At 42.0% G+C, this 25762-nt stretch overlaps 1 protein-coding gene across 1 annotated transcript in view; it reads right to left on the reverse strand.

Annotated features, from left to right (window-relative positions):
- Window positions 1-25762, reverse strand: part of LOC121178684 (MICOS complex subunit mic25a-like) — a 49585-nt gene that overhangs the window by 20055 nt on the left and 3768 nt on the right. Inside the window, exons 5-6 of the mRNA XM_041032966.1 lie at window positions 10163-10246; window positions 3007-3077 (exon numbers count right to left, since the gene is read on the reverse strand). Coding sequence (XP_040888900.1) covers window positions 3007-3077; window positions 10163-10246 — 155 coding nt within the window. The remainder of the gene's footprint in view (window positions 1-3006; window positions 3078-10162; window positions 10247-25762) is intronic.

A 25762-nucleotide genomic window follows, 5' to 3' on the forward strand; every position in this document is an offset into this window, starting at 1 on the left:
TAAGAAGACAGAAGATACAAGTTAAAAGAAAAAGAGGCTGAGGGCAAATAAAGGCAGATGCGGTTACAACCATGGTCAAAGAAATAACATGCAACTGAGATAGAATACTTCTTTCAGAATTAGGACAGCGAGACAAAGAGAGGCACAACAGGAGACAGATACAAAGTCAGTAGAAAAAGACATACTGTAGCTACATAATGTGTTGGACTGAGCTGGCTCCCCCCTCCTTTCAGCAGTGGGTAAATAGAATAATTACTGGGTGGTCAGTGTAGTGTGAAATGACAGCGTGACCACGGCACAATGAAACACTGCCCAAATGCTGACAGAACATGACGAGCACATGGCTGCCTGAATACAAAGTGTGCCTGTGTGTGTGGCAGAGATAGAAAGTGAAAAGGGAATGGAAGTCTTTGTGCACACGTGGGTGTGTGTGTGTGTGTGTGTGTGCCTGTGCACGCACTTAAAAATAATGAGCAACACATTACGGCCGGACAAAATGCTATTCCTTCGGCAAACTCGTGCTGAATTGATCTTCTAACCTCCTCCATGCAGCTGTGGACAACAGCAAATCCTTGCTAATGTAATCATTCGGACAAAATCCTGGACTTGAATTAAATGCTGTTGAATTCAATAGACCAGGTGCATGAGGTTGGCAGTGTCGTCGGATGAGGTCACTGCCCATTAGTGCAAAGCTGGCAAAAAGACCATGTATCTACTTTTTCCTCTTGCCTTTTCTGAAAATGCACCAGACCAACTCCATCATAATAATGGCATTCATACATTTACTTCTATATTTTACATTGCCTTTACTGCAGAGAGCAGCACAATAAAAGTCACAGGACAGATTTAAAGGTTGCCTTTACATGGTACAGAACATTATCGTGACATGCAAAGCAACGCAATAATGCTACAATATGCGAACTGACACTGTCGATGACTTCGAATCATTTCCCAACTTGCTAGAAAATGGCAAATATGCGCACGTTTTAGTGATAATGTGGAGAATTTGTTCTGAGACACTTTAATTAACTCTACCTTCATTATCCAACGGAAAGGCCTCAACCTGATGAACTACATGTGCAATATCTGTATATAGATCACACGCGGCAAACAAGTGTATGAAGAAAAACGCATACAGTTATTTCATGAATCATGATTAGTCTTTTCAGGTATTGTTATTAAAATATCAATTTAAGATTTACTAATCAAACCAATATTGAGTTATTACTTTTCTGCAGGGAGATTCCTCATTTTTCAGTCGTGTTTTTTGTGTTCCTGGTGGATCTCGTGATCAAATTTAACACAGCTGGCAGCAGAGGGAAAATAGGTGGCTCCTACATTATGATTTTTCCAGGTTTAGTCTTGTAGATGTTTAGTTTTAACCAGAGCTAATGTTGTAATGGTCTACAGTAAGACCTAAAAAAGAGGCTAGAAAGCAAAGGTTCTACGTGTTAATGAAAACCAAAAGGTGAAGAATGAGCATGTGAGAATAACAGTTGAAAAAAAAAACAAAAAAAAACAAAGGATCTGAATTAATTAGCCATCTTTCATCAGTTGTGCAATAATCATTGCCATGCAAGCGGGAAAAGGGAAAATGAATGGCTTTCTGACTAAATTGGATTCACGTAGCTATTTGGCTTTCTCTCCTTCCAAAAAGGGGTGAGAATAGGTGTTATAGCAGGGCGTAAATTGGCAAGGCCCACACACTCTGACAGTGCCAGCGTGGTGGTGGTTCAGTGTTGAATGAAACTGACGTGCTTTTTGACAGCAGGTGAGGTCTGAACTCTTCAATCCCACAGGAGCACCTCTGCTTCTAGCAAAAAATCCTGCTGCTTCTGTTTATCCACCAGCAGAACGAGGCCATTTAAAAGGCCAAGTCGATAGTGGCTACAAGACAAATGATAAAACAGAGGTGTATCCTTATTTAAAAAAAAAGAAAGGAAAGGATGTTAATATCAAAATCATCAACACACATTGGACAGAATGGGAAGAGTCCTAATACGCCACATGAATGTATCTATTTTTGTACAGATCCATACATTGAATCTAGCACCCATTCACAGCAGAGAATGCTAATCGGCTTAAGCCGTCTCTCTGAGCACTGGAAAGAACAAAGGGGAATAAAAACAAATAAAATAATACTCTCAAATATTTAGCAATTTTCTTTTTTTTTTTCTTTGCCATGTCTAATTTGCAGATAAAACCAGAAAAAGAGAAAGAAAGCAGGAGACTTATAGAGAAAGAAGAAGGGAAAAAAGGCAAAATAAGCAGTGAGATCTGTTGACTTTATCTCTTAGGCGATTTCAGTGTAATTTTCCCACAATTAATTAAAATAAAAAAACTTAAACATGTTAAAGTGGGTCAACTGCACTTAATGGCCATTTAATATACTGACAGTCCACCTAACAGTAGTGACAAAAGCACCGGCTCAATAATACTGCATCAGTTAACTGTTTTTATAATATACTATCCTAATAAAAAAGGCAGATTTTCTTTACTTTATGCTGTGAGAGATTTCAGAGGGAATTTACTTATCATTCATCTGGAGAGGAAAATGGTAAAACTCAACATGTTAATTGAGAATTTTGTACCATTATTTTTATATGGGACAAAAGAAGTGATAATAGTAAATTATCGCCCAGCCTCACCTCTACGTGTGAAAAACAATATTTTGACTGTCAGACTGGCAGATGCAGGAGGTGTGTGTTCACATTAACAGCATGCTAACGTTGCAAAGAGCCTTCACAGTCCGGTCTCTGCCCACATCTGCTTCCTAATAACTGCTGCCTGAGCATGAGTGTGGGTCAGAGCTGGTTTCTCTCACTTTGCTGAAACAGCTGAGCTAATAGATAATTTGCAAGCTTATTCTGGAAACTTATTTTGCCTATGATAGGTCCGTAAAAACATAATAGTGCTAAGGCAGTTAGAGAGCAACGGTGTAATGACTATGCTGAATGATTTTCTCCACAGAAAAACGGTGTTGTAAAGCTCATTCGCAGTATTTACCGGATGTGAGCCTCTGCTCTGGTGGCTGCCTGGTTGTACTGTTCAGCCGCCTCCTTGTAGTTTTCAAAGTTCTGCAGGCAAAGAGACAAAGAAAGGTGAGAATCAATTCAGGGGTATTTTACAGCTCTGCAGAAGTTCCACTTTACTTTCTATTTTGGATAAAAAAGTGGGCTGCACAGACATAAGCTGCTTTTAATGATATGAGAACATGTTTCCAGGCTTTAACATTATTCGATTTTCGCATCACTGTTAGAGCCCTTAAACCAAGTCCAACGAATCAGAGCTCAACAATAAGCAAGCAGAGACAACACAAATGTATAAATCAGCACCTGAAATGTCACATTGGTTAAATTAGCGACCTTTGAATTTTACATCACTGCTTACAAATCTGAACTCTGGTGGACCATTGGTACTCTATAATGTTTTATTTCATGCAACACACAGTGGCATTTAAACAGCAATTACTAATCAGATGCAGAGCTCATGCCTAGAGGGCAGGGTCATGTACAGCACACCTTCACTGGAGTAATCAGTGGTCACAGTGTTAACTACACTGCATCAAGATCTGAGCTGCTCGCGAGGCGATGCACTGACTAGGAACAAGTCAAAAGTAGAAGTACTTTTAGAAAATGTATTGGTTGTGCAGTATTTGGAGCTACAGTACTGAGAATGTGTTTAAAATCATCAGCTCTGTGAGATGAATGATCACCTTACAGACTTTGTGTCAAAAGATATGAAATAGTTTGTCCAGAATGACCCAAACACACAGTGAGTCTCCACCACCTCCCTCTCATATACATTCTCTGTGCAGTAATCACCACTTTAAACTAATAACCGCAGCGCACACGCTTTTACTTAATTATTCCCTGTATTCCCAACAGATAGGGTGATAGGAGAGGAATATAACTGAAGCGAGCAGGGAAAGAGATGGGATCAAACACAAACCTCCTCCACAATCCCTAGCTCTCTACTCCTCCAGTGCCCCCTAGTCATTTTCATATCTCATTATTTCACGTTGATCCGCAGACATGCTTTTCCTGATCTGAATGTCTGGTGTTGGAGAAGACTCAAGTAATGTCATAGGCATCTTTTTCCTTAATCCTATCTGCTAGTATTCACTACAATGTAATAATCTGCCCCTCTATCCTTTCCTTTCCTGTTCTCTAAAGAAAAGACAGTGAAATAGAAGTTATAGTACTCATCACAAAAACTGCTGCTGTGTTTTTTTTTTTAAAGAAATATGTCAATTTAAGTGCAGTTATTTTGCCAGTTTTGGGGGCCATTATTCTGGCTTTCGCACAGGAAGATGACATCCCCCATTCTCTCTTCTGCATACAAATCTCTGATTGGCTCAGTTGCTTTTCCAAATGGGGAAACAGACAATTGGAGACATATCAGACACTTATTTAAATCACTCAAAAAAACAAACTCAAAAATGTGGGCAGCAATTCAGAGATCTGGAAACGAGCTACAGACAGTGTACATTAGAAGAGAAATTAATAACGTGTCCAGTTACTGTTTACCTTTCTTATCTGAGTTTGTGTTCCTTTTTGACTGTCACGGTAATTCGCAATGTGGAAATGCCAAACATCCCAAGGTGTAAGGCTTTATCCCTGACAGTTATGTTTCCTGGCTGTGTTACATTGGATTATGTAGGACTGGACTCAGGATTAGACTCCTGTTGCCGCTAAGTCTCCCCATTGCCAAAGTGTGGACTCGACTTAAATACCACACCTCGACAGGGGGGTAACGTCTGTAGCTCCAAAGACTAGAGGTCAAATATACTTCATTCCAGTATCATGAACCTCTAGAATAAAAGACAGTTACAGAGCTCAGAACTCCTGCTCAGATGTTTCATTAATCTACTTGTCACGGCTTCGGTTGTGATTCCAGTTTTCCCTCATGTTTCCCTGTTTTCTCCCTGTCTCCCTTGTGTCTCCGCCTCCCCTGTGTGTGTGTGTGTGAGTGTGTGCCTCTCCTTGCTCCTGCTTCACCTCCACATCTGACTTCAGTTCCCCATCCGAGCAGTACAAGAACCGCGGCTCTTCACCCCCTCATCGCCAGATTGTTCTGTCAAGCTGTGGTAGTGCGTCTCTTGGCTGTTCCTATATCTAGTGCTCTTGAGTTGTCTCCCGTGTTTCCTCGTGCCTGTACCAACTGTGTTCTCATGTGTTCAGGATTTCCTGCGCCCTGAGGCAGGCCACTAAAAGGCTCCTCTCCCTCTGTCAGGGCTCTCCATCTGTAGCGGAGTATGAAACAGAATTCGGGATACTATCTGCGGAGAGTGTGTGGAATGATGACTCACTGCAGGGGGTGTTTCTTAATGGACTCTGGGATACTATCGAGGACGGGCTAGCTGCTAGGGATGAGACAAACACTTTACACTCCAGCTGCGTTCTCCTGTGTGTCCTGGTCCACCCACGCCACTTCAGCCTGCCAACAAGCTCACTCAGTCACCTGCCTGCCTGCCCTCTGCCTCAGCCAGCCTCCCATCTCCACCACCAGAGCCTTAACCCTACAGTGAAACCACTTTTCCTTACCAACTTGTTGTCTGTGTCTGCCTCTGGGTTCAGAAACAAATGAGCCATAACACAACTAAGTGTTAAAAATCACCAATGAACGGTTTAATTTAAAAGTGCATGAAACCAAGCCCATGGACATTAAAGAGACTGTAAGTCTCACTTCCTATTGGGGGAGAGTCAGCTAATACCTTGTCTGGTTCCCTGGGAATATATGTGGTAAGAAGTTAGCCACATGTTAGCGACTTAGCCTTTAGCCTCAGGTCAAGGGCTCAGTGGGTACACTTAACAGAGAAAGGATGAGCTGAAACTTGAAAGCCTGTGGTTGCCTTGTGGGACAAGATAAAAAGGACTCCACAGGGGTTTAAACCCATGGGTGCCTCAGATTATGCAGGACATGGAGAGTATGGCACCAGCAAGGGAAGCAGCAGGGAGGTGTTTTAAAGGTATAGTGAACTTCTCTCTGACATTTGGTGTATCCCACTGAAGTTCTATCGTGAAGGTCTGGAGGAGTCAAGCAGAGGTTGATATAGAGCCTCCCACTTGGAAAAGGACAAACAAATGAACACATTTCGCAATGTTGGCAAGGTGGAAAGCCAGAGAAGAAGCTTCTCTTTTTCATCTCTTGCTTCTCACCACCCTTTTGTAGTTTGTACCTTACCAAGGCCAAGAGAGAGTTAGCCAAAGGAGGGAATGTATTACATAAAAAACTACTCCGTTGAAAATGTGGAAAAAAAAACATCCATTAGAAAAAACTCCATTCTCAGTTAGATATTCCTTTCCTAGGAAGAAATGTCTGCTAAGATTACTTGCGTGGCTTCAAAGATTACAGGAAGCTTTCATTTTAGATATTACCCTGAGTAACAAATGCTGCAGCACTCAACCATAAAAACTATGAATATCAAGCTTTCTGTAATTTAATCGTACACACTGGCAACAAACACCAAATTGGTGAACTTGCCAAGTTTGGTAAGACACACATTTAAAAACATTCTCTATACCGTGAGTCCAACATTAAAAAACAAACTTAGAAATCACTAGTAAATCATGTAAATCACTTGTAATCATTAAATTATTGGGAATCTCACAATTTTGTGCTTCTTCTAAATGGGAACCAATTCAAATCTTTCATTCTGGCCAAAGCCTTTCTTCCGTCACACTCTCACAGAGAACATAAATGCAAACTAACAGTCAAACACTCTCTGCTTTTATACATGGAGATTGATACTTGGGATGGGTGTCCTAGCAAACGTTACTGTCTGGTGTCTATCGTGTCTCTGGTCTTGCTAATAAAACAGGGGAATATGGGGACAATGAGGACAGTGGAAGCGCGAAGGCAGTGTTTGGACTGGCAGGTACGCCTTATCCTGTCAGTGTTGGGGGACCGCAAGGCTGTGTGTTGTTTCTGTGTGTATCAACATGTTTCTTGTGTCTATTGACAGAACAGACCCTGAGCAACAGCCCCAGCTCGGCTCTCATGACACCAGAGAAGTGGCAGCACTATCACTGGCACACACACTCTGAGCTCTTCCCAGTCATTTGCTCCCGTGGGGACAAAAGCCCAACATGGAGAGACAGAAATGGGGGGGGGGGTGATAACTCTCAATGGGGGGAAAGCAAGGTTTTGGGGGTGTTGGAAAGGCTCATGAAGGGGATTAGTGCAGATGCATGTGTGCTGCGTGTGCTGCGTGTGTGTGTGTGTGTGTGTAAGCTTGCATACATGCAGGTGTGTGACTAAATCTGTGTTTGTATTTGAATGCTTGTGCTCAAATGATCCTTGAACGCACACTCGTCTGAACACCCTCCAGCAGCTGTGGATTGAGATGGGCTGATGTCAGGATTTTAAGGGAGGGGTTGCTTCACGCTCCACACTTGGACGAAGGCGGATTAATTTTTTTTTTTTTTCCACAGGCAGCAGTCAACAAAGGGGAGAAGAGGGGATTAAGAGAGGTGAATTTTAAACTGAGACTTGTTTACAGAGTCACAGGGTATGTTGCCACATGAAGACAGATATACTCCACCTGTACACTGCTCAGAGATTAGGGAAGCTTCCACAAATAAACGAAAGGAGAGAGGGGAGCGGACTGGGAGAGAGGAGACGTGGAGGATGTACTGGTATGTTTGGGGACTGTTTCACTCCTGGGATGTTTTTTTATTGTGTGTGAGAGGTGAAATGCTAAGTTGTGCAGCGGATTGGCCACTCAATCACAATTACTTTGTGACAGCATGCACACAAATCTGTCACAATGACCACACACACACACACATACTGGCTGCTTTCTGATTTGTGTCAGTAGTGGACCTAGACAGCATCCACAGCCTTTAGACAAACACAATAGTCTGTTATCATCATTCATCCCTTCAGCAAACTAGACAACAGAGAGTGATTGTGTGTGTTTTCATACAGGTAATCAACCACACTCGCGCACACACACACACACTCGCACACCCACACACACACAAGGTTACACACGCAGTTATTAGCCTATTACAAGGGGTTGCTGCTAAGCTAGAGTAAAATGTTGATTCAGGGGAAGATCACACACCAATTACCAGTGGATTCTCCTTCTAATCTGGCTGCTCTCACGTTTGGTTTAAATCTCTGCTTCTGATCATCAAGACGCCGAAACAAAATTACACATACACGAGTGCCTGCTTTTGTGGGGGGTTTTTTTCTGTGCCAAAAATCAATACGGTTGTATGGAAACAAGCTACAGCTACAGAATAGAAACACAGACCGGTATTCACCCTTCAGACAACTGCATTCGTCACCTTAAAATCTCTGCTTTGCGCTAATACAGTAGGATCTGATACAACACTGATAGTAAGGGAGGCTCCTGATGGAGCAATTCTTCACATGCTTGGATCATTTTTTATATGAAAAGTGAGACATATTATTGTTGTGCATTTATGTATATGACCTGTGTCAGTAACAATTCAACTTTTAAGAGGCCATTTATTTCAGCCCAGCTGGAAATTGCCACAGGTATGAGAGAGGGAAAGAAAGAAAGATAAGCAGGGGAAAAGAGAGGGAGCATGAAAGGAGGCCTGGATGAATGGAGTGCTAGATGGGAAAATGAAGGAAGAGAAGAAGGGAGATGGACGGCGGCTCAGGATAGACTGCCAGTTTAATGCTCTGTCCATATACCCTCTTTATCTCTCGCTCTCAGTCCCCCTCTTTCTCACTCCCTCATCCGCATGCAGGTCAGCTGCGAGCAAGTGAGGGGTGAAAAAAAGCGATAGAAAAAGGGACGGCGGCAGCGAGCGGGGAAAGATAGAGCATCCTCCAGTCTTCTGCCAATCAGTCTCTTCCGTCAAGCACTGCAAGCGTGTGCTGCTTGCTGCATGGTGTGCAAGGGGCTCTTCCATTTAACTTGGCTATGTAAAAGGTTTTTCTCAGAGGCCTAAAGGAGGCGAGTGCCAGGGACTAGATAAGGTCCTCAGTCTGCCTGATGGACCCTGCTGGAGGGAGGGAGAGGAGAGGTGGGGGAGTCGAGTCCCAGAGAGTGTCTACAGAATACTGGAGGGAGAGTTGTGGGTGTGTGAGGACAGGGAATAGGGGGTGACGGTGTCGGGTGGGGGCATGCTGTTTTCACTTAACAGTCAATTTACAGTTATATAAAAAAAATCTATATATTTATGTTGTCTTTCCTCTGTATTTTATATTCTTAGTGCCTAACATTTCAGTGTGCTTGTCATCTATGTTTTCGCAACAGTTTCATTCCTTTATTTCCTTAACTTGCACTCTGATATTTCACTCTCCTGCCTCCTGTCCTTTCATCCCGCCTCTGTCAATACTTAAGAGCATAAAGCAGTGTTTTCCTGCCCTAAAATCATATGCCACTACCAACCCTGCATCTCGCAAAGTCTTATAACAAATACAAGTTTACTCTGTGAAAAGCAAGAAACATTTATCAAACCACTGTGCTTGTGGCTTTTAAAGGGTGCAAAATATCAACTGTGCATTAGTGCTCAGGTGGAGGGAACACAGGTCATAATTTCTTAAAAGCACCCAACAAACTACTTTTATTCTTTTTTTTTCTATTTTGTGAAAAGACCGCTGGGTTGCTGGCAAAAGGACGTAGCGATGAGAAAAGCACAGTACATTTGATTAGGCAACTGAAGCTCTCTGAGAAAGACGGCGCTGTGAAACCTCTCTTGAGTGCTGGTCCATCAAAAGCAAGTCGTGACTCTCATCTGTCTGCTGAAACTTTCAATTCATTTACATTTACATTTTGACACTGGTATGTGGGCTTGACATTTCCAAGATAGGGAAGAGTGTCTTGTGTCTCAACAAGATTTTACTCTCCAAGGAGAGTGAGTAATATGTCACCTTTAGACTTGTTTTGCTATTCCCGGTGAGTTAAGACTTCTTTTCAAAGCCTACAGGATGTTTTTTTTATCTCATTAGTGAGGTATCCTGTTATACACGTCAGAATTTTAAAGTGGTAGTATCTCGCTCTTGCACGGTCTCACTGATTTACATAAACTAATGTCAGCTCTTCTATGATTTCATACATGGTCTCTGTCTCATGAATGTCTTCATCAGTGCAACTAATGGACATGTTTGAGGAAGCATTTCAGATGAGCTGTATTTGATGGTACGCATGTTTATAAGATGGAAAAACTGCCCTTACCTTTTTCTCCAGTATTTCTAGTTGCTCTTTATAGAAGCTGGAGATGCTGGCCAGTTCCTTCTCTTTCCTCTCCAGTTGTTTGGCCTGAAGAAGAAGAGTGAGAAGAAGAAGGAGAAGAAGAGTAAAAAAAGGCATAAAAACACTGCATTGCATTGGCCTGTATACTGTACATATTCAGTTTCATCTACCCAGAAAATAAAGAGGAGAAGAAGTCAATGTACTAATTAAAATTTTTCATTTGACAATGTTTAAGTTGACGTAGTTGCTAAGTGTTTGAAATTATGCTAAAGGCAACACATTCACTTCCTTTGCTTATGAACATGCTGCATACACGGGACACCAGCCAGGGGTAAATGCTGCGGGGGGAGAAGAAACAAGGACACCGTTCCCTGCTTAACAAATGCAGAAAACATGACTACAACGATGGTTTCTGATAAACTGAAAAATATCACAGAAGAGACAAAAAGCTGAACACACATCTCACCTTTGTTATCAAATGTAATTCAAAGTATCGGTCAAGGCTACTGTGTCTGCTGATTTCAAATTTTTAGAGATGGACAACAGATACATCTTTTCACAGCAGTGAGAAAACAAAATATTAAAAAGTTTCTTCTAACAACAAATTAATGGTCATTGCATTATTCCAGTTACTTATCACGTTTTTTTTAACATGATAATCTACGATAAGATGCACGATAAGATGCATGAAAAAAAAACAGGACTTCTACACGTCTAAAACAAAACAAAAGAATGGTTTGTTAGTCGGGGCTCTATCTAAAAGTAACAGCACTTACAAAACTACAGAGATGGCAAGTGACTGGCACAGCGGCGGCAGAGGCTGACATGGCGACGCTGGCATTATGATGAGGTGAAACACTTTAATATGCCCGCTGAGCCAAGCTTTGACAGGCAGCAAGATGGCAGATTGGCTGCAGGAAGACCCATAGTTTGGGCCATGGCGTAGCATCATGCAAGCAGAGGCAGATAGGAGGCAGACGTCAAAGAGATACGCTGTGAAAACAAGTTGCCAGTTCAGCTTGAAGTCAGAAATGCACATGCACTACGAAATTTAAACAAAAGGTTCAGAGTCACTAGAAGATGAAACATGGCTTTTACGATGGAGTCACCTTTTTGAACAGAGTGAGGCTTCACAGTTTTTTAATATTATTACACAGTTTCATACAATGGAATGAAAAGACATTTCTTTGATAAATATTAATAGTAATAACATAAATAATAATGAGGACCTATGGAAAAAAGAAAATAAGAGAGAGGGATAGTCAAAAGAGATTTGTACGACACAAATTTAAGACAATAGCAAGTGCTGTCAAGGCATCAGTGTAGCTGAACAGCAAGCGCTCTACATTACAGTGATCCTTCACCATGCCAACAGCTCTATATTTTCACTCACTGTGCATTACTAATCCATCTCATTTTAGATCCTCCAATCACAATATTACAAAGATTTTCTGTTAGAACATGAAAGCAGAAAGGACAGTCACAGTCATTTATTTAACCATAATTTATCTAGGTATGGTGCAGTGTCTTGAAAACACTAAATAATTTTTTTTTATTTTTATCATATTAAAATTGGCAGATTTGAACCTACTAAACCCAACGTGAATGGCAGTGAGCTGGATTGAGCTGATACACTAAAAAGCTTGCAGCTTGGTTTAGGATCTTAGTGTTTACACGCATCTGTGAGAAGTTTGGTCATGCTGTGGAGAATCCGCAGCAGATAAAAGAAGGATCTCAGCACTGAACAGCTGCACAATCTGAATCACACACGATGGCTAAAATGCATAAAAGGACAGATAACATGCACATGGTGAACACAGACTGGTTGAAACATCACCATAAAGTACACGTTTGATCTGTAGAAGTTCACATATGTGTGTGTCTGTGCATAACAATCAATCAATCACTTTCTAACCAATAAGGGTAATGAGTGAAGCTGTGCTACAGCAGTACGAACATGATATGGTATATGAACGCAACAAAGCTGGCTGGGAGTGAGGCAGCAAAAGGCAGCAACAGGGGGAGGATTTATGTGGCACTGAAACAGAAAGTACGTATTACGACATATAATGAGGCGCACGCGCACACACGCACACACACACACACAGTGTCACGGTGTAATGGTGACTGATTGCTGTACCTGAGTTGTGCATTAGTGGATATGATATAGATCAGATGGAGCTACAGCATCTTCTCTTCTAATCTAGTGATCTTCCGTGCTCTCAGCTGATACAGCGGATACAGGCGTGCGGACACACACACACACACACACACACACACACACACACACACACACACACACACACACACACACACACACACACAAACACACACACACACACACAAACACACACACACACAGATTGGCATTACATGTTCTGTAATCCAGTCTAATCTTATCCTAACTTAACAGGCACATGCATCCCCAAAGAGCACATCTGCAAATCCCCACACTGAGCTCACTGCACTTTTTCTTTCTAAAGCGGCTGGTTGGGCGGGCTGTGTGTGTATGTATGTGTGTGTGTAAAATCACCTCTGCCAGCAGCACAGATGATGTGTAATTTTCTAGCTGAATACCTCCCAAAGTGTTGTTGTGTGGAATGGTGGCGGCAGCACACTCACGGCCTCGCTTTAATGCACAATGAAAACATGACATTTGAATAGTGAAGCGAGAGAGGAAGAGGTAGAGAGAAAGAACAAAAAAAAAAAAAAAAAAAACCAAACTTAAAAAACAGGAGACAGCAGCAATGGTAGTGTTTTGCTTACCCAGGCATCCAAATCTGCAGGCTAGGAGAGAGTGAGGGGACAGCTGTTAGTGAGACAGTAGAGGGTATGAAGAAAGCACAAGGTTGGAAGAGACAGAGAGGAAGAGGATAAAAGAAAGGTATAATGAGGAAAGGAAAACGGGAGGTGAAGTAAAGATGAATAAAGAAACAGTTGGGAATGAGGGGAAAATGAGAGTGCAAGCAGAGATAACAGGAAATAAAATTAGTGCAAAAGGGAACAAGGAAGGCACAAGGTTAGTACAACCAGTCACAGAGTAATCGACACCATTAGGTACAAGTTGCACAAGTTAGGCTAAAGAGTACGTATTAGTTATAAAACCTAATTTGCCACATGTTGGGTGTTGTATGTAATTCTAACTTTCCTCGGTCTCATAATGCATCCAACGTGTCCCAATACGCTGGTGACACAAGCAGCTAAACTGTTTTCCACATTGCCCAGATGCTGTGACATGTGATTCTCACTGCATGTCAACCTCCTGCCCCGTCCACCCATCTGTCTTGTCTTGATTCTTGTTCAGAAAACAGCATTTGTAAAACATATGATCGGTTTGGTACAACTGCTTGTCTGCCACAAGCACTGTGTCTTTGTATAAAGTCCAACAACAAATGAATGTTGTTTTATAGTCCCTGTTAGGCACATCTTCAGGACACAATCAAAAACAAACACATATGTTTTAAATTGGTAATAATTAAGTGTATTGATTTCAACGTGCAGTTTTACTACTGGTGTAAGTGTTCATTTTTAACTTGCACGTTAATATCTAAAAGACAGTTATATTACACAAGTGTGTGTGTTTATTGCCTATTTTACAGCAGCTCTTAGCAGGACATGGGCAGTCAGAACTGAGGACAAGCAGCTTACTATCTATTTTTATATGATAATTTATAGACCTGTAAATGTATGAGTCTGGAATGCAACCATTCAGATATTATATGACAGCAAATTCAAGACTACAATATGTTACAATACATATATCACCCAATCAAATAATATTTCAGTTAAAGCAGTATAACAGAGACACACAGGACACCACATGCGGGTGTGTCTAGCCTTGCCCACTCGAACCAAATACTCCCAGTCCAGCATTAGACACAGAAAGGGACAGATTAGAGCAGTGGGTGGCTCTAATGTTGCCATGCCTCATAAAAAAAACACCATTCAATGAGGTGAACTCACAAAGCCAGTTGCCACAGAGTGTGTGTTGAGTAATCTGTGTAACGGATACAGCCGATGCCATCTGTTTAACCTCCCCGCTCTTCTGTGGCTGGCCCTAAACTGAATATGTGCCTGAGTCTGACTGCCTATGTATGTGTGTGCATGTGTCTGTGTGTGGGTGTGTGGCCTCCCACTGAGTGCTCACAGGAGTGTGGAGGTCCCATTTCCATAGATGATAGACTTTAGAGGAGAGGGCTTGTTGCGATACAGATGCAGACAAACACAGTCGTTCGGTGCAGTCCATGGGCCGTAGCGGACAATGGCATTTCAGACACATTCACTCATTGTTTTCATGCTCCCTGGTGTCCAGCAGTCAGCAACCTCGGTCTTAACATTAAGAGTCTGGATCAACTGAGCTAGCAAAAACACGGCCGAGGGAGGTGTTTGGAATAGACTAACGCTCATATATTCACCAAGATTTTTGCAAAGATAAAGCTCCTCGTTGAAGTATTAATGTATTATTAATCAAGTTAATTGCGATCCCTCAGTAACATAAATGACACCACAGATTAACTGGCTCGTAGGTGTCAATAAAAATCACATAACAGGATACCTTAAAAGTAGCACGTTATAAGTTTAAGCATATTTCGAAAAACTCTTTCGTGGATATATCAAACTGGGTAACCATAGTAACAACACCAATCTTCTACACTGCCAGTAAAATTACTAGCGAAGCTCACCTAACCATGAATAGTGGACCCAGCAGAGTACAGTCGTCAAATTACACTAAAAATAATCACCACCCAACCCCCGAAAAAAGACCCTCCATTTTCCTCACACAAAGCAAAGAGCGGCTCTCCTCCCTCCTTCTGAAGCGGCCAGTACGCTTCTTCGGAAGTGCTTGTCGGATGGTCTTCTGAAATCCCCTACCCCACACACCTCTCTTTGAAGGGTCTGTGAACCATTTCTGTAGGTTTCCAAAAAAGATAATTTGACATACAGACCCATTTCTCTCCCTAGCTCTCTTTTTTTTCATACTTGACACAACTATTTCTGTCACTTTTCAAGTGAACAACCGAGTGCAGCACTATAAATGCCTTCCAGGAGAGACTGTCTGAAATTGTGTGGCATTATCCCCAAGTTCAAACAGGATCGCATCTCCACCCTCTCTCTGACGGCCGTCTTCTCAGTCCACCACCGACTGTGGTTGCTCAGAACAACTATAAATCCTTTTGATTTCCAACGTGGTTCAACCAACTACTTCTAATCAAGCATATCCGCATCTTTCTGGTCTGAAATCTATTTAGGCAAACAATCACAAAGGGAAAAATCATGCTCATCAGTATAGATGGATCCAGCTTCCCCTCTCCAAATAACATTTAGACAAATTACATCCTCTTATGATGACAAATGGAAGCTAAGGTCAAGGTCTGTGTTCGGTGCATGCCACCAGCACCGGAACAATCTTCCATCTACAAAACTACTTTACAGGTGACACGGGGTAAATACTTTACCAACGCACTGAATTTAATGATGTCCCTTCTCCATAAACACACCGATTTAATGGATTGCAATACATTTGATTATCTATGCTTAGCTGAATCATGTTTGCTGTGGTTGTACCATGAGGGTCACCAGATGCACCAGTTTGGCAACACTTCATGCTCGATTTAGACTCAAAACCTCAATGGTCTGGCAAGACAGAGTGTGTGTGTGTCCTTATACTTCTTTCTTTGTGGGGACCGCATTGACTTATAGTCCTTAAGGAGTGGGCGGTCCTCACTTCAGAGGGCTGACTGAGGTTTAAGATTTGGTTTTAGGGTTCAGGTTAGAATTAGGTTTAGGATAGGGTTAGTTTAAGGCTTAGGGTTAGTGTGCTGGTTAAGGTTAGGGTTAAGGTTAAGGTTAGGGTAAGGAGCTGGGGAATTCATTATGTCAATAAGTGTTCTCACTAAGATGGAAGTACAAGTGTGTGTATATCTGTGTGGGAGTGAAGCAGAAAAACAGAGGCAGTGCCACTAAGACTGTGTGTGTGTGTGTGTCTGTGTGTGTGTCTGTGCATGCGTGCGTGCATGAATGTGACAGGATGAGACCTTTTGGTCTACAACACCACCTCACATGGCGAGAAACGCTTCCTTGGAAATCAATTATGTAAATACTCAATTATGCAAATTGTAAATTTGAATAAATCTATGTGTTTGGGGAGACAAGATTTTGGTGTGGTTTTCTACTTGGAGTCAGGAGAGGAGAGAGAAAGACAGACATGAGGAAAGAGGGCTAAAATGAGGATTAGGCTGGAGAATGTCACTGGCACGCACAGTTTGTGCAGTCAAACTCCTGATTTGGCTTTTTAATTAGGGAGAAAGAGAGGGAGAGAAAGGGAGAAAGACAGAAATACAGACAGAGAGGGGGAAATAAGAGCTAATTCAGTGACAGCTTTCTTCCTGTCATATCTCTATGGGAATAAGCGCATTCATCATGTGTGCCAGTAATAAATGCCACTGGTACAGCTGAGTGCTTTCACCCCAGCTCTTGTTTGGTCAATGCTGATGCTTGGCTGAAAGTCCAGAGTGTTTGTGTGCATTTGCCCTCAAAGGCAAACTGAACGATCCACAAGAAGGTTGCGCACACACATATACACACATCTGCAACTGCAGTCTCAGTCATATTTATATTACCTTCCATTTTGCGTTGATTGTCCCTCATCTTTCAATTTCAATCATCTTTCAAGTGTGAACAGAAACTGAGAAAATTATTTTCACTGGTATGACTTTGATCCACAAGTAGGAGATGGGGTTCCTCGACACATGCGGTCAGCATGCAACATGGCCCCGGTCTCTCTCACACACAAACAGACAAAACGTATGTGCTATGACATTTGTACCCATTGTTTTCTATGTACGCCCACAAACTGGCACAGCCAGTGCACATCATCACAGATGGGTGTACATCCATGTGTCATATGCCACTGTGTCATTTCCCCGCATTGCCTCGTATCAACTCTCCAGAAAAGCATTCAGTCATTAAATCAGCTCCCTGAATCGGAACATCCAGGCTACCACACCATGACTACATCTTCTGGCGTATGGTGCAATAGGTGTCAGCTGACCTGGGTTAAATGATGTACACATACCCCTTTATGACATGTGACTGTCATTTTTTTATTTTGACAATTAAAACAGAATATGAATGCAGGTTAAAAAAAGAAAATAATTATTTCATTTCAAACAATTCCTGATCTACAAGCAAAACACAAACAAACCTGGAAAGCCTGAGGCTCCCCAAGCAGGTATCTTCAGTATTTTGGAATGTATGGGTTTTAAATCAGAAGGCACATACTGGGGCATACTGGTTTGCAGTAGTACTAAAAGAGCTCCGCAGCAAATGAATCAGGTCTTGTGCAGCTAAGGGGGTAAAAGTGAGTCCCAAGGGGAAAACATGGCAGTGAGTTTCTGCACTGCTCCAAGTAAGCTACACTACGTTACAGTAGTCAAATAATTTTGTACCTCTGCTTAAGGCTGCAAGGTTTTCATCTCGAACACTGGCAGTTAGTCGGTTCATTTTTTTTTTTTGCCAGAACCACACCAAGGGGCAGACAGAGGCTTTTCCAGGTCTCTGCATCAGTGTTCCGGGGTTATTAACGCCTAGACTCCAAATGCACAACCTTAATCGTGAAAAGAGGACAACAGTTCAAATACATATGCATGAATCCTCACGCTCACACCTGTGGGTGACGCACACACCTGTGGGTGACGCACACACCTGCACGCACCAACTCACACTAAAGCGTGCACACACAGTTCTGCAGAAATACCAGAGGCATGAATTGGTTAGTCTAGCTGTTTGCTCATTAAATGTGTGTTCTCATCACATAGCTGGGGGAGGTTAAATGAATTAACACTTCATCATCAGCCTGCTTTCCCACCACAGACTGTCACAGAGACAGATAGAGAAAAAGAGGAGGACAGAGAGATAGAGAGATGTGATTTGACTGAGAGGAACAGGTTTTGTTGAAAAGGGAATGAAGGATGAAGGAAATGAGAAGAAAAAAAGGGAGTCAGAGAGAGAGAGAGAGAGAGAGAGAGAGAGAGAGAGAGAGAGAGAGAGAGAGAGGGAGCAACAATAACCACAGGCATTTTCTGTCTTCTCCACTCATTTGCTCCAATTTCTTAACATTTGGCCTAAAATAGTGACGTTCTGCAAAGTTTAACTTCCAGAGACCCAACTTCTCCACTAATCAGTTTCAAAACGCTTTGAATGCCCCGGAGAAATCTTATCGACCACAGACAGGAACAGTTTGGTCACACTGGATTCTGATTAGGTCTAGCTATTTAAACCCACCAACAGGAACATGTCGAGAAAGCTTTCTCATTTTGACCACCTGTACAATTCCGCTTGGCTGCACTTGAGATTGGACTTTAATCAACATGGTGTGAACACACAGAGTCTGGATATGGCTTGAAACCTTAAAACGGATTCACGAAGAATCGGTGTCTTGTTTGTGAGCGCACACCCTCCAAAAATTACCACTTTTACTGTCTCCATCAGCACATTATATAAGATGACCAACGTAATATTACACACAGCAAGCAGAAACACAAGGCCTCATTAATTCTTGTAAGAATGACAGAAACTTGTACTTCTAAAATAAACTTCTGCACAAATCTAATTCTGTGCCTGTTTATTGCCTTTGTTTTTGACAATGAATCCAACTTAAAACAGACTCACAAACAAGAAAACTTTGAACAAGGTTCAAAAATCTCTGACCCATAATTTGATTCTGCCAACCCCAGTCATTATTCCCCTATATGAGAACAAGCATGAGGGAAACATTACTTTTCCTCTGGATAATAAGTCTTGTCCAGCTGTCTCATTACATCAAGACTGCTCTCGGATGGGAATGGGAGAGGTACTCCACTCCTACACATCTGTCCTTTGAACAGACAGGATTTGTGCTGCCCCCCCCCCCTCCCTCTCTCATTGCGGTGCACCGATCAAAATCTCCTCCGCTGGTGAGCGTGCTGCTCATCAGCAATTACCGTTGATCGAGAAGATGGGGGGAGTACTGTACGTGTGCCCATATGTGTGTGAGTGAGCACGAGCGTGCACAAAGGGCTTAGCTGCTTTAACATGCAGAAAAGATGTCAAGTCTGTGATTACACTAGCTGATAACAAGTGGCTTAGCCGTGTGTGAACGAGTGTGTCTGAACTGCTGTACATTGTCAGTGTCTTTGAGAAGGAAATTCAGGGTTTATATATGCGTGTGTGTGGGTTTATACATGTGTGCACCTTCACAGTCAAGTCACACTAGCAGACTCAAAACCTGTGGCTATGGTGAAGGCTAATGCTCACCCACTCAGTTTCAATGTAAACCTCTCTCTCCCTCTCTCTCTGCTGTTTCAATTCATTTTTTCTTTTTCATTGATCCATCTTTCTCCTCTCTCCCTCTCCTCTGGATTTTTACACGCATTCTCATCTCCCTCCCTGTCCCTCTCCCACCCTGTGTCTTTGGCTAACAAGCAGAGTTGGCTATCTAGCTGGCTGGCAGTCGGTGTCAGACATCTGAATCTCTTACTATACCACACTCCAAGTCTCTTCTCTCTGCCTTTCAACTCCTATAGCCCGTCCCTGACTGCGTCTCTCTTTCCCTGAGCTCTCTAGCCTAATGCTTCCATGCACCTGCTGCCTGAGACACTGCCTACTATCATAAGCTCAGTCCTCTCTCACCAAGGAAAAAAGACAATGTGTGTACATGTAAAATCCCAGGCTAACTTAAGCGTAGAGTGTGTGCATGCATCTGTACTATTGCAACCAGTAAATGTGGGGTAATGAACAGACACTGAATTAATACATAATCTTAAAGGATGATTGTCTTATCGTTGTATTGCTACATTTCCATTTGTATTTCCTGTTAATCTGCTCAACAATTATGTGCATTCATCTGCTGATAAACAGCAGATTCATGCTTCTTATTTTACATATATGTTGTCATACTGGGTCAAGTGAAAAAAAGAAAATTAATCCATTCAGAGATTATTTTGGGATTGGCTGAATACAGCTGGACCAACATGTCCATCTGCTGCTAGAAAGCAAACACTCAAAGCAGCTGAAGTGATCTGAATTGACAGACTGATATCACCACAGGTTAGCTGAGTGCGGAGGGATGAGATGCTGAGACAGTTACGCTGTATTTGCCTTCCAATCACATATTTGATGTGTGATGAAGTCCTTAAACAGGCCACAGATTAAATATCCAGGAATACCAATGCTGTATGTAATCAGGGAGATAAAGGAAACACTTAATTAACAAAATATTTTTTTTAAAAATCAATGAAAGTAAGGCAATGTGCTGAAACAACAGTACACCAATCGATTGCAGAGAATTATATTCAGTGATCGTGGACAAATGTCTTTTAGGCTTAGACAGCAGGGGGGCCTGCTGGTTAGCGAGAACATCTTGCAACTGAAAGGCTGCATATTCAGTGCAAAACACAACATTCCATTTCCACCCATGAAAAGTGCCACTTCCTCGTGTTTCTACGCAGCAGCAGGCCAATACTGTTAACATGTGTGGCATCGCCCGCTGTGGTGAGTGTTTGTCATCTCAGGTCTGACTTTAATGAATGTCGGGCTTTTCACCCTGGTTTTCTTCATATTTCTTTTGGACAGTGTCAAATGCTTCGCTCTGAGTCATCACTCAAACACACACACACACACTGCCACATGCATGCACACATTCACACACACGCACACACACTGCCGAGGGACAGGAAGTGAGGGGTTGAAAAGAGAAAGATAAAAAGATGAGAGACAGAGGAGGAGGAATAAATGCAGGGAGAACATGTTGCCCAGGAGCACATGTTGCTGTGCAGCGCACGCATCCATCCTGCTTTTTAATCCCCTGCAGAACCAAACATGCTTCAACACTGTCACCTAGTGGCTATTTATGGGGTTACATCTTGTTTCATTATCACACCTTCACCAGCCTTCTTGATCCAAACACTAGACATGCCAACAAATAACCCACAACATCCACCCACGGCTGTGGTAAAAAACATCACTAACCAAATTAAATACTGCTTCAAACGTGTACTAGATGAACACAGTCTAACACTGACATTTACCAGTAAACACAATATGGCAAGAACTACCTGACTTGCTGTTTAACTGCCTACACAGCAATCAGGCCAGGGTGTTAAAGGAAAGAGGAGGTGTGAGAAATGAAGGACATCAGGAGTGGCCAAATGGACGAAACAGATCTTTTCACACCTTTAAGCTGAAACTGTGTAACTGACAAGATTCTCATATCAACATGTCATTATGTACCTTTAATAAAAGATGCCAGTTTCTTCAGTCAGTTTTTTCAAAAATCTGGTACAGCCTGCAGTTGCACGGCGTCATTACAACAAAATCTCAGCAAAACTTGTTTTGGCTTCTTGCCTACTTTACACTGTGTGAAATTTTGATTATGGTGAAAACATGGTGGACTGGAAGGCGGTGTCAACTTGATTCCCCCCCCGCCCATTATAAAACAAGGAGCAAGGCAGTATGACCCATGAAGAGTAACCTATTTTCCACACTGAAATCGATATGAAAATTGCCTCCAGGGTAAAAAAAAAACTGGATGGAGTATCCAGATATGCATGTAACACAACAACATGCATATTCAATATACAAACTTTCAGAAAGAACTGTTTGGTTTGTAAAAGTAGACGACTATAAACCCTCAAAATGTCAGCTGTGTTAATGATTGCTTGCCTCTGCACAAATATGCAAATAGACAATTGTTACTCAGGCAGTTCATCCTGCTCTACTGTTTTTATCTTCTGACATGTTTATATGTCTCTGTACCTTTTTAATATTTACTGGTTCTTTCTAATTTTGCCGTTTCAATGTGCGTACATAGACCTGTTAATTTCTGCTATACTGATCGGAATTAAAACTGTAACCTCTGATGCTGTCGTCCGTAACTGTTTTTTATTGGAGACCGCAGATAAGACAAGCTTTTAATATACAAGACTACAAGCAAACCAACTGGCAGGTCGTAAACATTCACCCACGACCCCCACACAGGTAGGAAAGTCGATTCTTCTCACCTACCCAGGAAGCTTCTGAAATTCAATAGCTTCAAGCAGATGCTTGTTATTGTCTCTGTGTGTGTGTGTGTGTGTGTGTGTGTGTGTGTGTGTGTGTGTGTCTGAGTTGCTCAGCACTGAATGCCTGTGCATACTAATGGCATTTTATTTGCAGCACGAATGTCACCTCTGAGGTAGAGAGACTAGTCGGGGGAAGAAAACAAACACAGGAGGTGCTAATGAGAGAAAGGAGAAGAGACTAGGTGTTAATGTAACTTGTCGTCTCTTGCGTGTCTTCACTCAATGTGTAACTGTTAGGGTCTAAATATAGTCTCAGAACAAGGTAGGATGACAGGTGGAAAAAGCCAAGTTGTATATACAGTACATCTTAAGAGCACCTCTGTAGGTGGGGTGAGAAGTTGGATGTCATTGTGACAGGGAAGCTATGAAGCAGAAGTAGTAAAAGTAGTTTGGAAAAAAAAAAAAAGAATAAACAAGGCACAGAAAATACAACCTTATGGAGAACTCTGGATGCCACATTTCCTGGTGTGGGTTTAATCCCCCTATGCTAAAAAAATGTGTTTGGCTTATTGTTGCTTCACTTAAATGTTTGACTGTCACTGAGCAGAATGATACATGTGCAGAGTTTGACACCAGACGGCTGTTTTCACATTCGCCTGCTGAAAGAGGAAGGTTTCTCTGTGCTCACCTTAAATCACTGATACATCAGATATGATTACGTGACACAAGCCTGCAGCTTACACTAGTGTGATGTGGTAAGCTGAAGCCTCCAGAGCAAATACACAGAGAATGGACACTCAGTGAAGTAAACTTTTGAATATTTGCATGTTCATAGGTTCTGGATATAATTTTAAGAATTTTTAACTTTAATTAAATGTTTCAGAAGAAAAACATAATCTGCTATTTGCATATTTTGAGTGTTTTTATGCATCTTAAAACATGCCTGTAGGGGATCTTTAATAAAAAATGTGAAGGGGTGAAGGTGTGTGTAGGGTCTGCGCTAATCAGTCGTGGCCAGTGTTCAGAACTCCTGATCCTGATTTAAGCAGCTCTGTCCTCGTACACTACATGAAGAAATAGGACATGGAAGGAAAGAATTAACACAATGAATGAGAATTTGTTCTAAAGGATACTAAAGGAATATAGAAATGACTCCCTACAACACACACGTTCCTCTGATGTACACTGACACAGAGTTAAATTCACAGGTATGCACATGCACAGATCCATACAGACACAGATATATATATATACACACACACACAAATAGTCCCAGTGGTGGCAGTTTGGCACTGAGACAGGAGTAAATGGCTAATGTGAGTGTTCGTGACAGGCAGCCTGAGGCAGCGTGGGGAGCAGCTCAGCTCTCTGACAGGTGTTGCCTCCCCAAGTCCTTCACCTCCTCATCACCCAAACACTAACACACAAGCTGCATGCTGGGATGCCAGGAGTGCATGTGTGTGTGTTTGTGCGTGTATTTATTTAGCAGTCTCCTCTGGGAAATAAGGCAGCTCCAAATCTACTCAAAGTGGAACGTTTTAAGGTGGAATGGGGAGATGGAGAGGGGGTGGAGAGACTTTTCCTTGAAGTCTCCAGCTGTGTTGTTGCCGGTGGATGCAAGGTCGATGGAAAATGCAAAGAAGAGAGGGAAGCCCACCTGCTAAGCAGTGAGATTTGATAGCGGTGAGCTCTTGAATCAGGCCCTTTCAATCTCCTCTAAAGCTGAAGCAACACAACACACAAGAAATATAGAAACCAAGCACATCTGTCTTTTTAATCTTAGGAGTGAATTCTGCCAGGTTTCAGCTCCCTTTTTTTTTGGTTTGTTAAGTATGTGTAAGATTTTAGACAGCAGAGAAATCAAGCAAGGGAACAATGAACGTGTTTGACAGCTGAGCAAGAAAAAGTGTGAGTCAGGGGTGAGACTGAACAAGGACAGGTGAGAAAGAGGAAAAGGTGGGAAGAGAGAGGCAATGGTAACACTTTAAGTTTTATGCTCTCTAGACCTCTCACACACTGCAAACATCGACTTCAATTCTATCAGCACCTGAAAGCAGCAGAAAGCTTTAAGGTATAAATAAAAGTCTGCTTTGCACCTACACCAAACTAAACTCTGAGCTTCGTTTAACCGAGTGTTGACAAAAAGATGTTCAAACTTGTAAAACACACATCATCACAATCAATGACACAGTTGGGTCAACGCTTATTTTCTACTCTGTACAACCACAGACAGAACACACCCGTTTACGCAGTCTCCTCACTCCTGCACACACAAACACACACATGCGCGCACACACACTGACAGGCTGTATTGACTTGTCATGTCAGTAAAAGTAGAAAACAAGGCTGCGAGGAGAGAGTGTTCAGTTTCTCATTGCGATGCAAGATCATTAAATATTTGGATCCATATCAACGTAAGCGAAGCCAGCGACTTCATTCAGTGTTCATCACAGCTGGCTGGCACAGCGAAAAAGACACTGTGGGACAAATCAATTGGGGAGGTGTGTTAGACTTACAAATATGTAGAGATTCTAAAACACATTCAGTACACACACACACACACACACACACACACACACACACACACACACACACAGGGATGTGTCCAGCTCTTGAGCTTAGTGAAAGAGTCATTTCATCATTTCCCATCAAAATCCCTCTCTTTCACTCCCACACACTGTACTGATGGTCGACTCATTATCAGTCTGCGTTCTGTATTTGACAAGACAAAGTTACGTTTACATGGAGCCTATTATTCCCACTATAATCAGTTTTAAAATTCAAAAAGAATAAAAATGCTCCATATAAAAACCTAAAAAAATGAAAAATCAGACCAAACAGGCCCAAACGGACTGAAATGCCAATCATTTAAACCTGTTCATAAACCAAACAAAAGAAATTGATCCACGTAAAAAACAGTTTCACCTCATTACTTTCTCCTTGCGTTCCTTTTGCACATGCCTGCTGTCTTGACATAAATGAGTGAGCGTGTATATTTCTCCACGCATGACGTATTCCTCACTTATGCACATCACACAAGCTGTTCCGATTAAATGCGCACCATATTAATTCCCATCCCATGTTAATAATGGGCCCAAAACCTTCAATCAGAATGTAGAAACATGTGCTTGTAACTACAGCTTATGTGTCTGAAATGAGAAAGCAGAGCTGTCACCAAGTCTACACACAGATAACAATCAGTGCAATCACTGTACATGCACACAGACACGGGGTTAATCTGATCACAGAAATGCATGTGACACCTGTGACTTTGATTGTAATAAATATAAAAATGCATGGTAGACAGACAGCATTGTTCATGTTGCTGTCTTTTTGTCCAACGTTCATTACCGTTACTGTTAATACAGCCTATTGAAATAAATGATTATACCTAAACACCAACGGGCTACAAGCACTATCAGTGATTTCTGCTCTTACAAAGTACAGATACTGTACATCTCCACCGTCACATTTAATTTGCTCCCACACCACTGACATAATCTAGCAAAGACTCACATTATCAAGCATAGTTGTAAACACAGGT

This window comes from Toxotes jaculatrix, chromosome 3 (assembly GCF_017976425.1).
Source record: "Toxotes jaculatrix isolate fToxJac2 chromosome 3, fToxJac2.pri, whole genome shotgun sequence".
In the NCBI taxonomy this organism is placed as follows: Eukaryota; Metazoa; Chordata; class Actinopteri; family Toxotidae; genus Toxotes; species Toxotes jaculatrix.